Source organism: Anomaloglossus baeobatrachus, chromosome 2 (assembly GCF_048569485.1).
Source record: "Anomaloglossus baeobatrachus isolate aAnoBae1 chromosome 2, aAnoBae1.hap1, whole genome shotgun sequence".
NCBI lineage: Eukaryota > Metazoa > Chordata > Amphibia > Anura > Aromobatidae > Anomaloglossus > Anomaloglossus baeobatrachus.
The window spans coordinates 48,788,977-48,807,079 of record NC_134354.1 but is presented as its reverse complement, the minus strand read 5'-3'; the positions used below and the strand labels follow the sequence as shown (position 1 = coordinate 48,807,079).

At 53.0% G+C, this 18,103-nt stretch overlaps 1 protein-coding gene across 1 annotated transcript in view; it reads left to right on the top strand.

Moving 5' to 3' along the window:
• Positions 1 to 18,103, top strand: part of PAXBP1 (PAX3 and PAX7 binding protein 1) — a 149,037-nt gene that overhangs the window by 33,185 nt on the left and 97,749 nt on the right. The window contains 2 exon segments of the mRNA XM_075333371.1: positions 7,752 to 7,922; positions 8,313 to 8,534. Coding sequence (XP_075189486.1) covers positions 7,752 to 7,922; positions 8,313 to 8,534 — 393 coding nt within the window.

The following is an 18,103-nucleotide window of genomic DNA, read 5'->3' as shown; positions in this document are numbered from 1 at the left end:
CTTCTCTCAGGAGAGTCTCTGATTTGGCTGCGCTCTCCTCGGAGTCACCTTTTTTAGTCTTTCATCAAGACAAGGTGGTTCTCCGTCTGACTCCGGACTTTCTTCCTAAGGTGGTCTCTCCCTTCCACCTTAACCAGGACATTACCTTACCTTCCTTCTGTCCGGCCCCTGTTCATCGCTTTGAAAAAGCTCTACATACCCTAGATCTGGTGCGTGCTTTCCGGATCTATGTGTCTCGCACCGCTGCGCTTAGGCGGTGCACCTCTCTTTTTGTGCTGACCACAGGTCGGCGTAAGGGCCTCCCTGCTTCTAAGCCGACCTTAGCCCGTTGGATTAGGTCGACCATTTCGGACGCCTACCAGAGAATGCAGGCGCCTCCCCCGCCGGGGATCAAAGCACACTCGACCAGAGCTGTCGGTGCCTCTTGGGCTTTTAAGCACCAGGCTACGGCTCAACAAGTCTGTCAGGCTGCCACTTGGGCTAGCCTGCATACCATTTCGAAGCACTACCAAGTGCATGCTCCATGCTTCGGCAGATGCGAGCTTGGGCAGACGCATCCTTCAGGCGGCGGTCGCCCATTTGTGAAGTTAGGTTTTGCCTACTTCTTAGTTTTTCTGTTTATTTCCCACCCAGGGACAGCTTTGGAACGTCCCAAGGTCTGGGTCTCCCAAAGGAACGATAATTCTCTTTTTCTTTTTGTTTACTTACCGTAAATTCTTTTTCTTATAATTCCGTTTTGGGAGACCCAGCACCCTCCCTGTGTCCTGTTGGCAATTTCCTTGTTCCGCGTGTTTTCACCGGCTGTTGTCGTGGACAGAGTCTCCGGTTGTTCCAGCTCTTGCTCTGTTCTACTTGTGGGTGGCTATTCTCCTTCAGCTTTTGCACTAAACTGGCTGGGACTGGCTCACCAGGGGGTGTATAAGCTCAGAGGGAGGAGCTACACTTTTAGGTGTAGTACTTTGTGTGTCCTTCGGAGGCAGAAGCTAAGCACCCAAGGTCTGGGTCTCCCAAGACGGAACTATAAGAAAAAGAATTTACGGTAAGTAAACAAAATTCTCTTTTTCTTTATCGTTCCTATGGGAGACCCAGACAATTGGGGTGTATAGATTCTGCCTCCGGAGGCCACACAAAGTATTACACTTTAAAAAGTGTAACCCCTCCCCTCTGCCTATACACCCCCCGTGCATCACGGGCTCCTCAGTTTTTATGCTTTGTGTTGAAGGAGGCACACATTCACTCATGCTCCCATTTTAGTCAGCAGCAGCTGCTGATTGTATCGGATGGAAGAAAAGAGGGCCCCTAACAGGGCCCCGGGCATGCTCCCTTCTCACCCCACTGAGTCGGCGGTGTTGTTAAGGTTGAGGTACCCATTGCGGGTACAAAGGCTGGAGCCACATGCCGTTTTCCTTCCCCATCTCTAGGGGCTCTGGGAGAAGTGGGATCCTAACCGGTCATCCAGGCACTGGGACCGGGCTCCCTCCGCAGCCCCTGTGGGATTCTGACGGACAGGAGACTGAGTATCATCAGGGACAGGACCCTGCATCTACAGGTACTCTGTGTCCCCTTGGGGACGGTGCATGGAGCTCTTTGGCCTCAGACGCTGCAGCGGCTGCTGTGTTGGTATGACGACCGGGACTACCGCGCCGACCGCGCCTGCTTGCCGGCCGCGGTTTTAAATTTAGTCCCCGGCTTTTGCGGCCTAGTGCCTTAAACTCCCGCCCCCGGGCCTGCCAGTCAGGGTCAAGGGCGGGACGGTCGGCCTGACGCCGACAGTGAGGGCTGGAGCACACTTAGGTGTCCTCCTCCCCCCTCACTAATCACTCTGGGGCACCAGATTCCCGCACTTTTTTAGTTACACCCACGGCTCCCTCCTCCCCTGTGAACGCCGACAGCCATGTTTTAAGCACATTCTGCCGGTGGAGGACTTCTGGCTGCAGCTCTGGCAGACCCGAGGCAGGGAATCTGGTGGCCACACACAGCTTGAGCGGTCGGTAAGCTACACCGGTCACCCGGTGCTGGTCACCCTAGGGTGCCGAACTGTATATATATATATATATATATATATTATATTTGTATACATTTTCTCGGTTCGGCTGTATTGTTAGCTTGTGGCTATATACCCTCAGTGATCACTCTCCTGGGAGACAACAGCATGTCGTTCACAAGGAGCAAGGGTGCCAAGGCACAGGGTTATTTTGCAACCTGTACCTCTTGTGCGGCTATGCTACCTGCAGGTCCCACCTACCCTCACTGTGAGCAATACTCGGGCCCTATGGCACTCGCTCAGCCGGAGCCTGGGGCATTGGTGGGACCCTCGGCTCAGGTAGAACCGCCGGCTTCCCCTGTACAGGTGGCAGGGACAGAGTTTGCAGTTTTAGCTGAGAAACTCTGAGTCACTTTCACAATCCATGGCTCAGTCTATGGACAAATGGACTGCTAAGATACTAGAGGCCTTGCAGTCCAGACCGGCCCTTACACAGGCCCCGGGCACTGCGGGATCGCCCCCAGGCCCCTCTCGGTCTGCAACGAAGCGTGTTCCTGGGGTGGCCTCTAGTTATTATGTGGAGGACTCCGGCACGGACCGCAGTCCCAGACCGGCTAAGCGGGCTCGCTTAGAATCTTCCCCGACTTCATCACGCTGTTCGGGGTCTCAGCTTGAGGACTCTCTGGAGGATGAGGCGGAGGTCGCAGCCCAGGACTCTGACCCTGACGTTGCTCTCAATCTTGATACACCTGAAGGGGACGCCATAGTAAATGACCTTATAGCGTCCATCAACCAGGTGCTAGATCTTTCTCCTCCAACTCCACTTGTAGAGGAGTCGGCTTCACAGCAGGAGAAACACCAGTTTAGGTTTCCCAAACGTACTCGGAGTGCTTTCTTCGATCACTCTAACTTCAGAGATGCTGTCCAGAAGCACAGAGCTTTTCCGGACAAGCGCTTTACTAAACGCCTTAATGACACACGTTACCCCTTCCCCTCTGACGTAGTTAAGGGTTGGGCTCAATGTCCCAAGGTGGATCCTCCAGTCTCTAGACTGGCGGCTAGATCCGTAGTAGCAGTGGCTGACGGTTCATCGCTCAAGGATGCCACGGACAGGCAGATAGAGCTCCTAATGAAATCCATCTATGAAGCCATAGGCGCGTCCTTTGCCCCAGCCTTTGCAGCAGTGTGGGCACTCCAGGCTATCTCAGCTAGTCTGTCTGAGATTAATGCGGTCACCCGTACCTCTGCTCCGCAAGTAGCGTCTTTGACTTCTCAGGCGTCGGTATTTTCATCCTACGCCATGAATGCTGTCCTGGACTCGGCTAGCCGTACAGCGGTAGCATCCGCCAATTCGGTGGCAGTCCGCAGGGCCATGTGGCTACGCGAATGGCAGGCAGACTCTGCTTCCAAGAAGTTCTTGACCGGTTTGCCTTTTTCTGGCGACCGATTGTTTGGCGAGCAATTGGATGAAATTATTAAGCAATCCAAGGGAAAGGACTCGTCCTTACCCCAGCCCAAACCAAAGAGACCTCAGCAACGAAAAATTCAAGCGAGGTTTCGGTCCTTTCGGCCCTCAGCCAGATCCCAATCCTCCTCGTCCAACAGGCCACAGAAGAGCCAGAGGAACTCTTCTGCATGGCGGTCTAAGTCACGTCCTCCAAAGACCGCCGGAGGCACCGTCTCCAAGGCGGCCTCCTCATGACTTTCGGCCTCCCCAAACCGCATCCTCGGTCGGTGGCAGGCTCTCCCGCTTTTGCGACGCCTGGTGGCCACATGTCCAAGACCGATGGGTGAGAGAAATTCTGTCTCACGGTTACAGGATAGAGTTCAGCTCTCGTCCTCCGACTCGTTTTTTCAGAACATCTCCGCCCCCCGAGCGAACCGTTGCACTTTTTCAGGCGGTGGACACTCTGAAGACAGAAGGAGTTATGATCCCCGTTCCCCTTCAGGAACGTGGTCGCGGTTTTTACTCCAACCTGTTCGTGGTGCCAAAAAAGGACGGTTCATTCAGTCCGGTTTTGGACCTCAAATTGCTCAACAGACATGTGAGAACCAGGCGGTTTCGCATGGAATCCCTCCGCTCTGTCATCGCTTCGATGTCCCAAGGAGACTTCCTAGCATCAATCGACATCAGGGATGCCTATCTCCATGTGCCGATCGCACCAGAGCATCAACGCTTCCTGCGTTTCGCCATTGGGGACGAACACCTTCAGTTTGTGGCACTGCCTTTTGGCCTGGCGACAGCCCTACGGGTCTTCACCAAGGTCATGGCATCCGTTGTGGCAGTCCTACACTCTCAGGGCCACTCGGTGATCCCGTACTTAGACGATCTCCTAGTCAAGGCACCCTCCCGGGTGGCATGTCAGCACAGTCTGACCGTTGCTCTGGAGACTCTCCAGAGGTTCGGGTGGATCATCAATTTCCCAAAGTCAAAATTGACTCCGACCCAATCACTGACTTACCTCGGGAGGGAGTTTCATACTCTCTCAGCGATAGTCAAGCTACCGCTGGACAAACAGCGTTCGCTGCAAACAGGGGTGCAATCTCTCCTTCGGGCCCAGTCACACCCCTTGAGGCGCCTCATGCACTTCCTGAGGAAGATGGTGGCAGCAATGGAGGCAGTTCCCTTTGCGCAGTTTCATCTGCGTCCACTCCAATGGGACATTCTCCGCAAATGGGACAGGAGGTCGACGTCCCTAGACAGGAACGTCTCTCTTTCTCTGGCAGCCAAGACCTCTCTTCAGTGGTGGCTTCTTCCCACTTCTCTGTCGAAGGGAAAATCTTTCCTGCCCCCATCCTGGGCTGTGGTCACGACGGACGCGAGTCTGTCAGGGTGGGGAGCGGTTTTTCTCCACCACAAGGCTCAGGGAACCTGGACTCCGACAGAGTCCTCCCTTCAGATCAATGTTCTGGAGATAAGGGCAGTGTATCTAGCCCTAAAGGCGTTCCATCGGTGGCTGGAGGGCAGGCAGATCCGCATACAGTCGGACAACGCCACGGCGGTCGCGTACATCAACCACCAGGGCGGCACTCGCAGTCGTCAAGCCTTCCAAGAAGTGCGGCGGATTCTGCTGTGGGCGGAGGCCACAGCCTCCACCATCTCCGCGGTTCACATCCCGGGCGTAGAAAACTGGGAAGCAGAACCGTGGGCGCTCCCAGACCGACCAGACTTGCTGTCTCAAGGGCCATTTTTCCATCTGAATTCTGCGGCCCTCAACCTGACTGTGTGGCCATTGAGTCCTGGCTCCTAGCGTCCTCAGGGTTATCTCGAGGTCATTGCCACTATGAGACAGGCCAGGAAACCAACGTCCGCCAAGATCTATCACAGGGCTTGGAGGATCTTCTTAGCCTGGTGCTCTGATAAGGGGTTTACCCCCTGGCCGTTTGCCTTACCCACTTTTCTTTCCTTCCTTCAATCCGGAATGGACAAGGGTTTGTCTCTCGGCTCTCTCAAGGGACAAGTATCGGCGCTTTCCGTGTTTTTTCAAAAGCGTCTAGCCAGGCTTCCGCAGGTCCGCACGTTCCTGCAGGGAGTTTGCCACATAGTCCCACCTTACAAGCGGCCGCTGGAACCCTGGGATCTCAACAGGGTTCTACGGGCTCTTCAGAAACCACCTTTTGAGCCGCTGCGGGATGTCTCTCTATCACGTCTTTCGCAGAAGGTGGCATTTCTAGTGGCAGTTACATCACTCCGAAGAGTGTCAGAGCTTGCAGCGCTGTCATGCAAAGCCCCCTTCCTGGTTTTTCACCAGGATAAGGTGGTTCTGCGTCCGGTCCCGGACTTTCTCCCTAAGGTGGTGTCCCCTTTTCATCTCAATCAGGATATCTCCTTACCTTCATTTTGCCCTCATCCAATTCACCAATGTGAAAAGGATTTGCATTTGTTAGATCTAGTGAGAGCACTCCGGATCTACGTGTCTCGCACGGCGCCACTGCGCCGTTCTGATGCGCTCTTTGTCCTTGTCGCTGGCCAGCGTAAGGGGTCGCAGGCTTCCAAGTCAACCTTGGCTCGGTGGATCAAGGAACCGATTTTTGAAGCCTACCGTTCTTCTGGGCTTCCGATTCCTTCAGGGCTGAAAGCCCATTCTACCAGAGCCGTAGGGGCGTCTTGGGCATTGAGGCACCGGGCTACGGCTCAGCAGGTGTGTCAGGCGGCTACCTGGTCTAGTCTGCACACTTTCACGAAACACTATCAGGTGCATACCTATGCTTCGGCGGATGCCAGTCTAGGTAGGCGAGTCCTTCAGGCGGCGGTTGCCCACCTGTAAGAGGGGGCCGTTGTCGGCTCTTTTTATCGGGGTATTCTTTTACCCACCCAGGGACTGCTTTTGGACGTCCCAATTGTCTGGGTCTCCCAATGGAGCGACAAAGAAGGGAATTTTGTTTACTTACCGTAAATTCCTTTTCTTCTAGCTCCTATTGGGAGACCCAGCACCCGCCCCTGTTCCCTTCGGGCTGTTGTTCTTTTGTGTACACATGTTGTTCATGTTGAATTGTTCTTTTGGTTCATGGTTCAGTTCTCTGAACATCCTTCGTATTGAATTTACCTTAGACCAATTTATAAGTTTCCTCCTTCCTGCTTTTGCACCAAAACTGAGGAGCCCGTGATGCACGGGGGGGTGTATAGGCAGAGGGGAGGGGTTACACTTTTTAAAGTGTAATACTTTGTGTGGCCTCCGGAGGCAGAAGCTATACACCCCAATTGTCTGGGTCTCCCAATAGGAGCTAGAAGAAAAGGAATTTACGGTAAGTAAACAAAATTCCCTTCATTTCCAATGTCGTGTGTCAGGGCTCTTTGTATGTTTTAATCTACAATTGTTACCTCTAATACGTGGTGCTAGTTGCTCCTCTTCCTCCGTGAAGAGGCTGTTTAGGTCGGTTTTCCTCCTTGGCGCCTGCGTTGTGTAGCTCTCCAGCTTTTAGGAGGAGCTTCATAGTCTGGGCCCTAGAGGTCACTCTGAAACAGGAGGGGGAGACCGTACATGCGACTGTAGTCTATAACCGATGAAGGGAACAACAAATCCAAAAGTTATAGGTTTTATATTAGAGAAACTTTATGCCCTTTTGTATATTTATGCAGTTTCTCTCCAGATACTTTCCCCTTTATTCTTTTTGATGATCTAATATATAAAGCTGTTTTTGTGTCTGTATGTGTGTGTCTGTCCGCTAAAGGAATCCGCACCGTCGTATTTACAATCACGAAATTTTGCACAGACACCTCATGTGACTCAGGGAACATCATAGACTACGTTTTGATAGGAAACTTTAACCTCGCGCTTTACAGTTGCTCTCCAAAAAAACCTACCTCCATTATAGTCAATGGAGCTGCGAGCTATTAGGTTATCAATAGCAGCTGTGAGTGTTTGCTATAGGAACAAAATAAATTGTTAGTATTAGAAGCTTCTGTGTGAGGTAATAGGATGTCAATGGGAAGACAGAGAGAGACAGAAAGAGACACAGGCAGAGACAGACAAAGTAAGAGGCAGACAGGGAAAGAGACAGACAAAGTAAGAGGCAGACAGGGAAAGAGACAAAGTAAGAGGCAGAGAGATGGAAAGAGGCAGAGGGGGAAAGAGACAGAGAGAGACACAGAGAGACAGTTACTATCCCGGGCAACAATGGGTGCTACAACTAGTTGATTCATATAAGCTGTCAAGAGGACGAAGCTTAGTTGTCACTTTTCCATCCTTCTTTGTTTCTTTCCTCCACTAGTCTGACAAACAAGCATTTTACGGTGAACGTTGATGCATCGTCATTTCTTCCGCAGGTGATCAGCTGCCGGGAAGGACTGCCGCCTCCAAAGACAACCAAGAGGAGGCCACTGCTGGCAGCGACCTGGGCGAGGAGGAGATGGAAGTAGAAAGTGAAAAAGAAGACGAGAAGCCCAAAGCCGGCTCTTTTGCCAACTCCTTGTCTTCCTTAAATGTGCTACGTCCAGGTACTGAAAGTGCACAAGAGCCGTCATTCACACACACACACACACACACACACACACACACACACACACACACACACACACACACACACAGTGAATTTTGTCTCTAATTTCTGCCTAGTATTCTATGAAAGCCACATTTTAGAGCTATGAGAGGTCTACATTGATGACACTGTGTGCTATTTCCATACGTTTTGCTCTCTTCAGGTATTTCAGGTTTATCTGAGATGATATATCATGGATGTCACAGATGTAGGTCTCCCGCTCTGAGCTGTGAATTTTTCATAGACTCCCGTGGAATCGGGGGTGGTAAATCTTACATTAGACCACAGTAGATACTGCGCTTATCTCATAACATGTCAATGTAAACCTCTACCCATCCTTTTTTTTAAGGCGAGATTCCCGATGCCGCTTTTATTCATGCGGCTCGGAAGAAGAGGCAATTGGCTCGTGAGCTTGGGGACATCCCATCTATTGATTTGGATGGTGGGAAAAGCAGACTAGTCCGCGAGGATGAGAACGACGCCAGCGATGATGATGACGACGACGAGAAGCGTCGTATAGTCTTCTCAGTCCGAGAGAAATCACAAAGGCAGAAGATTGCTGAGGAAATTGGTATGTGCCACAACAGTTGCCAAAACATTTAACCCCTTCATGACCGGCTGATTTTGCGCTTTCCGGTTTGTTTTTTTTGTCGCCATTCTTCCGAGAGACGTAACATTTTTTATTTTTATTTCTCTCTCGCCTTATTGGGGGACACGGCACATGGTCATGGTCCTGTGTCCCCCAATGAAGGCTCAGAGAAAGAGATTTTATGGTGAGTACACAAAAATCTTTTTTCAGTCAATATAGTCATGCGAGGGCTCATTTTTTGCGGAACGAGCTGTACTTTTTAATGAAACCAAAAGTTTTACCATATAGTGTACTGGAAAATGGCAAAAAAAATCCAAATGCGGAAATATTGCAAAAAAAAGTGTGATAGCACTATGGTTGTTGAGATTTTATTCACACTGTTCACTAAATGGTAAAACTGATGTGTGGGTGTGATGCCTTAGGTCGGTGCTAGTTTGTAGACACCAAACATGTATAGGTTTATGACTCGCCCACCTCAGGGCTCTGGGACACCCGGTGCTGGGCTGGACTAGTCCGGGGGTAGTCAGCGGTGGCAGGGCCCGGCTCAGTGACCCTGGCGGGGTCAACTAATATGACGGCTGTGGGTGATGGTAATTTTTTAATGTTTGTGGAATTATATTTGTGACGCCACCTGTGGATTGCAGCTATGGAGCCGCCGCTGCTGGATAGGGCCTCCGGGGCTGATGTAATGGCAGCTGGGATGGTTCTGCTCCCCACAGGTGGAGCGGTACCCCGGGGAAACCATTGGTGCTTATGAGAGTCTATGCAATGGTGGTGCGGTGTAGAATAAAAGGGAGGTGACACCAGGAGTTGCAGTTTCAAGATCTTTATTCGCTGTTGCCAGGGCTGCAGCAGACTGGTTGCCGTTGGAGTGCTGGAATTCACTGTCTGGGACCTCCGCCGATCCCAGGTGATTCTTAGGGTTAATACTGGTGCACCACTTTTATGTCTCTTTCCTCGACTGACTTCACAGCCTTGACTTTTATAGATGAACTTGTCTTGGCCTCTACCATAGAATCTGGTCAAGAGGGCTTGCCTGACTGGAATCTTGCCCTCTTCCGAGGGGATCTACGGCAGGTTGTGGCCCTGGGCGCTTGCAACCACCCTGGGCTTCGGTGTCACTTTATGAGGAAATGTCTTTCTTTGTCGCTCCTTATTGGGAGACCCAGACAATTGACAATCGGGTGTATAGCCTATGCCTCCGGAGGCCACACAAAGCACTACACCAAAAGTGTAAAGCCCCTCCCCTTCAGCCTATACACCCCCCGTACTGCTACGGGCTCACCAGTTTTTATGCTTTGTGCGAAGGAGGTCAGACATGCACGCATAGCTCCACAGCTTAGTCAGCAGCAGCTGCTGACTATGTCGGATGGAAGAAAAGAGGGCCCATAACAGGGCCCCCAGCATGCTCCCTTCTCACCCCACTCTTGTCGGCGGTGTTGTTAAGGTTGAGGTATCCATTGCGGGTACGGAGGCTGGAGCCCACATGCTGCTTTCCTTCCCCATCCCTCAATTAGGGCTCTGGGTGAAGTGGGATCCTTTCGGTCTCCAGGCACAGGAGACCGTGCTCCATCCACAGCTCCTGAGGACCATGCTGGATAGGAGCCGAGTATCGTTCAGGGACATGGCCCTGCTACTTTGAGGTACTCTGTGTCCCCGTGGGGACCGCGCACAGCAACACTCCAGCATTGCTGGGTGTGCTAGTGCACCGGGGACAGCAGCGCTGACTGCGTTTGTGCCATTACACACTTCAGCGTCGCTGAGTGTGTTCGTGTAGGGGGACTGCCGCACTGACCGCCGCTGCCATGGTTATCACTGCGGCGCGGCTGGGACTGTTAGTGCGCCGGGGACTTCCGCGCCGACCGTGCTTATACGGCGGCCGCGCTTATAACTCGAGTCCCCGGCTTTTGCGGCCTAGTCTTGTTTTCTTCCCGCCCCCAGCCCTGCCAATCAGGGGAAGGGCGGGACGCTGTACAGGACGGCAGCACTGAGGGCTGGAGCATGCTTTGCATACTCCACCCCCCTCACTCTGCACAGTGGGGCACCAGTTCCCGCACTTTTCTGGGTCACGCCCACGGCTCCCTCCTCTCCTCAGGACGCCGGCAGCCATTCCTCTCAGCTCTGCTAACGCTGGAGAGGAGAGACAAGCTCAGGGAGACCCAGGCAGGATTTCTGGTGCCCACACAACCGCTTTGCGAAGGCGGTAAGCAGCACCTGTGGTGCTGGCCCCACTAGTGCAGAAGTGTACTTATAGATTACATGATTATAGACTATATACACTGTATGGTGCACTGTTCATTTTTGTCTATATACCCTCCTGTATTGCTCAGAGGAGACAACAGCATGTCGTCCACAAATAGCAAGGGTGCCAAAGCACAGACTTACTATGCTGCCTGTGCAGCATGTACGGCTATACTGCCGGCAGGTTCCACTGACCCTCATTGTGTGCAATGCTCGGCCCCTGTGGCACTTTCTCAGCCGGAGCCTCTGCTAAGGGCGGCCCAGGGAGAACCACCTGTTAACACTGTCCAGGTGACAGGGACGGAGTTTGCAGTTTTTACTGAAAGACTTTCTGAGACTATGGCTAAGATATTAGAAGCCTTGCAGTACAGGCCGGCATCTCAAGCCAGGGGCACTGTGGAATCATTGCCCCCTGGTCCCCCTCAGTTGGAACAGCAATGTCCTCCCGGGGTGTCTCATGGATCCCAGGGTGAGGTCTCTGACACGGACCGCAGCCCCAGACCGATTAAGCAAGCTCGCTATGATATCCCCTCGACATCATCACAATGTTCAGGGTCTCAGCGAGCGGACTCTCTGTATCATGAAGCGGAGGTAGCTGATCAGGATTCTGATCCTGAAGCCGCTCTCAACCTTGATACTCCTGATGGGGACGCCATAGTGAATGATCTTATTGCGTCCATCAATGAAATGTTGGATATTTCTCCCTCAGCCCCTCCAGTGGAGGAGTCAGCTTCTCAGCAGGAGAAATTCCGTTTCAGGTTTGCCAAGCGTACAAAGAGTATGTTTCTGGACCACTCTGACTTCAGAGAGGCAGTCCAGAAACACCGAGCTTGTCCAGATAAGCGTTTTTCCAAGCGCCTTAAGGATACACGTTACCCTTTCCCCCCTGACGTGGTCAAGGGCTGGACTCAGTGTCCCAAGGTGGATCCTCCAATCTCCAGACTTGCGGCTAGATCCATAGTTGCAGTGGAAGATGGAGCTTCACTCAAGGATGCCACTGACAGACAGATGGAGCTCTGGTTGAAATCCATCTATGAAGCTATCGGCGCGTCTTTTGCTCCAGCATTCGCAGCCGTATGGGCACTCCAAGCTATCTCAGCTGGTCAGGCGCAAATTGACGCACTCACACGTACGTCTGCGCCGCAGGTGGCGTCTATAACCTCTCAAACGTCGGCATTTGCGTCCTACGCTATTAATGCTGTCCTGGACTCTGCGAGCCGTACGGCGGTTGCAGCCGACAATTCGGTGGCAATACGCAGGGCCTTGTGGCTGCGGGAATGGAAGGCAGATTCGGCTTCCAAAAAGTGCTTAACTGGATTGCCATTTTCTGGCGACCGTTTGTTTGGTGAGAGATTGGATGAAATCATCAAACAATCCAAGGGAAAGGAAACATCCTTACCCCAGGCCAAACCAAAAACACCCCAACAGAGGAGGGGACAGTCGAGGTTTCGGTCCTTTCGGGGTGCGGGCAAGTCCCAATTCTCCTCGTCCAAAAGGCCTCAGAAGGATCAGAGGAACTCCGACGCATGGCGGTCTAAATCACGCCCTAAAAAGACCGCCGGAGGTGCCGCTACTAAGGCGGCTTCCTCATGACTTACGGCCTCCTCACACCGCATCCTCGGTCGGTGGCAGGCTCTCCCGCTTTTGCGACACCTGGCTGCCACAAGTAAAAGACCGTTGGGTGAGAGACATTTTGTCTCACGGTTACAGGATAGAGTTCAGCTCTCGTCCTCCGACTCGATTCTTCAGAACATCTCCGCCTCCCGAGCGAGCCGAGGCTCTTCTGCAGGCGGTGGGCATTCTGAAGGCAGAAGGAGTGGTGGTCCCGGTTCCTCTTCAGCAACAGGGCCACGGTTTCTACTCCAACCTGTTTGTGGTTCCAAAGAAGGACGGGTCCTTCCGTCCTGTTTTGGACCTAAAACTGCTCAACAAACACGTAAGGACCAGGCGGTTCCGGATGGAATCCCTCCGCTCCGTCATCGCCTCAATGTCCCAAGGAGATTTCCTAGCATCGATCGATATCAAGGATGCTTATCTCCACGTACCAATTGCTCCAGAGCATCAGCGCTTCTTGCGCTTCGCCATAGGAGACGAACACCTTCAGTTCGCGGCACTGCCGTTCGGCCTGGCGACAGCCCCAAGGGTTTTCACCAAGGTCATGGCTACAGTAGTTGCGGTCCTCCACTCTCAGGGTCACTCAGTGATACCTTACTTAGACGATCTGCTGGTCAAGGCACCCTCTCAAGAGGCATGCCAACACAGCCTCAACGTTACTCTGGAGATTCTCCAGAGTTTCGGGTGGATCATCAATTTTTCCAAAGTCAAATCTGACACCGGTCCAATCGCTGACATATCTTGGCATGGAGTTTCATACTCTTCCAGCGATAGTGAAGCTTCCGCTGGACAAACAGCGTTCACTACAGACAGGGGTGCAATCTCTCCTTCAAGGCCAGTCACACCCCTTGAGGCGCCTCATGCACTTCCTGGGGAAGATGGTGGCAGCAATGGAAGCAGTCCCTTTCGCGCAGTTTCACCTGCGTCCACTTCAAGGGACATCCTACGCAAGTGGGACAGGATGCCGACGTCCCTAGACAGGAACGTTTCCCTCTCTCAGGCAACCAAAGCTTCCCTTCGGTGGTGGCTTCTTCCCACTTCATTATCGAAGGGGAAATCCTTCCTACCCCCATCCTGGGCGGTGGTCACGACGGACGCGAGTCTGTCAGGGTGGGGAGCAGTTTTTCTCCACCACAGGGCTCAGGGTACGTGGACTCAGCAAGAGTCCTCACTTCAGATCAATGTTCTGGAGATCAAGGCAGTGTATCTTGCCCTAAAAGCGTTCCAGCAGTGGCTGGAAGGCAAGCAGATCCGAATTCAGTCGGACAACTCCACAGCGGTGGCTTACATCAACCACCAAGGTGGGACACGCAGTCGGCAAGCCTTCCAGGAAGTCCGGCAGATTCTGCTGTGGGTGGAAGCCACAGCATCCACCATATCCGCAGTTCACATCCCGGGCGTAGAAAACTGGGAAGCAGACTTTCTCAGTCGCCAGGGCATGGACGCAGGGAAATGGTCCCTCTCCCGGACGTGTTTCAGGAGATCTGTTGCCGCTGGGGGATGCCGGACGTCGACCTAATGGCGTCACGGCACAACAACAAGGTCCCAACATTCATGGCTCGATCTCAAGATCACAGAGCTCTGGCGGCAGACGCCTTAGTTCAGGATTGGTCGCAGTTTCGGCTTCCTTATGTGTTTCCTCCTCTGGCACTGTTGCCCAGAGTGTTACGCAAGATCAGGGCCGACTGCCGCCGCGTCATCCTCGTCGCGCCAGACTGGCCGAGGAGGTCGTGGTACCCGGATCTGTGGCATCTCACGGTCGGCCAACCGTGGGCACTGCCAGACCGACCAGATTTGCTGTCTCAAGGGCCGTTTTTTCCATCTGAATTCTGCGGCCCTCAACCTGACTGTGTGGCCATTGAGTCCTGGATCCTAGCGTCTTCAGGATTATCTCAAGAGGTCATTGCCACTATGAGACAGGCTAAGAAACCTACGTCCGCCAAGATCTACATTTCTCGAACGGCGCCCCTGCGCCGCTCGGATGTACTCTTTGTCCTTGTCGCTGGTCAGCGTAAAGGGACACAAGCTTCCAAGTCAACCCTGGCTCGGTGGATCAAGGAACCAATTCTCGAAGCTTACCGTTCCTCGGGGCTTCCGGTTCCCTCAGGACTGAAGGCCCATTCTACCAGGGCCGTGGGAGCGTCCTGGGCCTTGCGACAGCAGGCTACGGCTCAGCAGGTGTGTCAGGCAGCTACCTGGTCGAGCCTGCACACTTTCACGAAGCACTATCAGGTGCATACCTATGCTTCGGCAGATGCCAGCCTAGGTAGGCGAGTCCTTCAGGCGGCAGTTGCCCACCTGTAGGACGGAGCCGTTACGGCTCTATTATGAGGTATTATTTACCCACCCAGGGACTGCTTTTGGACGTCCCAATTGTCTGGGTCTCCCAATAAGGAGCGACAAAGAAGGGAATTTTGTTTACTTACCGTAAATTCCTTTTCTTCTAGCTCCAATTGGGAGACCCAGCACCCGCCCCTGTTTTAGTATAACACATGTTGTTCATGTTAAATGGTTTCAGTTCTCCGATATTCCTTCGGATTGAATTTACTTTAAACCAGTTTATAATTTTTTCCTCCTTCGGGCTTTTGCACCAAAACTGATGAGCCCGTAGCAGTACGGGGGGTGTATAGGCTGAAGGGGAGGGGCTTTACACTTTTGGTGTAGTGCTTTGTGTGGCCTCCGGAGGCATAGGCTATACACCCGATTGTCAATTGTCTGGGTCTCCCAATTGGAGCTAGAAGAAAAGGAATTTACGGTAAGTAAACAAAATTCCATTCTTCTTCCCTCTGTCTGGGGACCGTCCCCGAATGCAGCCAGATCTTTCCACCCGATCTTCTAGTGGAACAGGTCACGAGCTAATATGCCCTTCCGTGGCCCTGGAATCCTTTCTTCTCTGTCTGTGGTGTCACCTGTGTCTAGCCGGGCCCCAGGATCTCCACCAGGAACCTTCTCTCTCTGTCACTTTCTCTTCACTCTCCTGAGGTAACTACCTCCATCTCCTTCTCCCTCTCACACACTCTACTGACTGAACTTGAACTTTCTGTTTTTACTCTTACTTTCAGTTGGCTCCTCCCACTTTCCCTGTTGCTAGGCCCCCACCCCATGGGAGGAGAAATGGGTCATACGGCCCCCCAGCATGCAGCATGGGGGTAGCTGCCACTCTCTGGTCCCTGTATGTGCCTAACAATGGGTGTTTGTGTAAATTTGCCTGTGAACCGGTATGTACCCTTGTCCTTACATAGGATGGGACATCACACCTCTGGCTGAGGTGCAATGTCTCTGTGGCGACGGAAGCCTCAGGGGCGCCACATTTACTTTTATCTAAGGGGTTAAAAAAAATCAGAGGTTTGTCCGAAAAAAGTGGCGTACGTTTTACGCCATATTCCGTGACCTGTGGCGTTCTCATTTTTCTGGATTTATGGCTCAGTGACTGCTTATTTCTTGCGTCTCAAGCTGACTTTTTTTAACTACCATTTTCTTTATCGTTCCTTTGGGAGACCCAGACCTTGGATGTTTAGCTTCTGCCTCCGGAGGACACACAAAGTACTACACTTAAAAGTGTAGCTCCTCCCTCTGAGCTTATACACCCCCTGGTGAGCCAGTCCCAGCCAGTTTATCGCTTTGTGTTCAGGAGGCATACATCCACACATGCATTCTCATGATTTTTTTTCTTTGGAAGAGATTGAAGAAGTGTGGGTCCACGTCTGGACCCCCGGCATGTCCCTTCTCACCCCACTGTGTCGGCGGTGTTGTAAGGTTGATTTCCAAGGCTGGAGCCTTACATGCCGTGCTCCTTTACCATCCCCCCTGGGCTCTGGCTTGAAGTGGGAGCCAGCACGGTCTCCATGCCTGGCAGGAGACCGGTCTCCATCCACAGCCCCTTGAGGATTCTGCTGGACCGGAGCACTCATCCCCAGGGACCTGGCCCTGCGTCTCAGCAGCTAAGTAGCTGAGACGTTTATGTGTTGGGGGTCCCTGTTCTTTATTGTATGGGGAGAGTATGCTGAATATATTTATTTTGGCATTTCCGGCGGGTTCTCTAGCCTTCGCCCGAGAACCGCGCCGATGGTGCCTGCGTGTCGGCCTCGCCGCTTAAATTTAGGCCCCGGCTTTGCCGGAGGCCTAGTTTTCTGTTAACTACCCTCGCTTGTCACTCATGCAGAGGGACAGGCACGGCTCCTCCCGGCGGCCGTCCTGCACAGGGGAGGGACACTCCCCACTGCTGGGGCGGGTCTCCTCCCCTGCAGGTCTCTATGGCCCTCCAGTTCCCGCTCTCCTACAGGAACGCCCTCAAGTCCCGCCCCCTCTCTTCGCTCCGGCGGCCATTTTCTTAGGCAGAGTTCCCTCTGCGCTGGGCCTTTCTGCACTCTGCATCCCTGCTGAGGTGCTGTACATTGGGGGTCCGGGCTTCGGGATCTGGAGGGCACATAACACCGCTTCCAGCGGTCTGGTAAGCCACAGCCGGTCTCTGGTTGTGGACCTCTGTATATTCTCCCTGGGGTTCATTCTCTTTGTAGAAGCTGTCCCCACTCCAGCAGCATGTCTCACACGAGGAGCAAGGCTCCAAAGCTTTATACTGTATGCGCTGCATGTAAGCTCCTGCTGCATGAGCCGAGCACCTATCCACATTGTGATGTCTGCTCTAACTTGGCGGTGCCACAGCCTGGAGTCTCACCCCCAGTGGTCTCTCCGGCTGCCTCTGCACCTGTGGCTGAACCCCCGGCCTGGGTAGAGTCCTTCTCTAGGTCTATCTCCCAGTCATTTGCTGAGTCCATGGGACTTTTGTCCAGGACTTTGATGAATATGCATCAGCCCTCCTCACACGGTGCCTCTAATGCTCTTGCTAAGGGTTCTTTAGGATCCCTATCCTCTGACCTCCGTCCATCGGAGCTCACAGAGGGTTCATCATCAGGTCCCAGACCCCGTCCTCCTAAGAGAAGGCGCAGGGTTTTCTCCCCCTCCTCCTCCCGCGGCTCTGATTCAAGAGCTGACTCGCAAGATGAGGAGGATGCCCTTACGGGGGGCTCGGAGGCTAACTCCATGTACCCCATCGATCTTTCCGAGGGTGACTCAGATCTTAGTGATTTGATTGCTTCTATTAATTCTGTACTGGATCTCAATCCGCCAGTATCAGAGGAGCAACCCTCTCTGGCAGAAAAGCACCAGTTTACCTCGCGTAAGAGAGCAAAGAGTGTGTTCTTTAACCACTCCAGTTTTCAGGCCGCTGTGACCAAACCCAGGGCCTGTCCTGACAAACTCTTCCTAAAGCGTGGTTCTGATGACCGTTTTCCCTTTCCACCTGAGGTGGTCAAGGAGTGGCCTCACTCTCCAAAGGTAGACCCTCCGGTGTCTAGGCTCTCAGCCCGGACCGTTGTGTCGGTGGCTGATGGCACCTCCTTAAGGATTCCACTGACCGTCAGATTGACCTTCTTGCCAAATCTGTGTATGAAGCGGCGGGGGCCGTGTTTTCCCCGACTTTTGCAGCAGTGTGGGCTCTCAAAGCCATCTCTGCTTCTCTAGAGGAGATGCATTCCCTCACCAAGGAATCTATGCCTGAGATGGTTGCCTTAGCTGCTCAGGCTTCAGCTTTTTCATCTTATGCCATGTCTGCCATGCTAGAGGCTTCTCACCGCACTGCGGTGGCTTCGGCTAATTCCCTCGTTATCCGCAGGATCTTGTGGCTTCGAGAGTGGAAG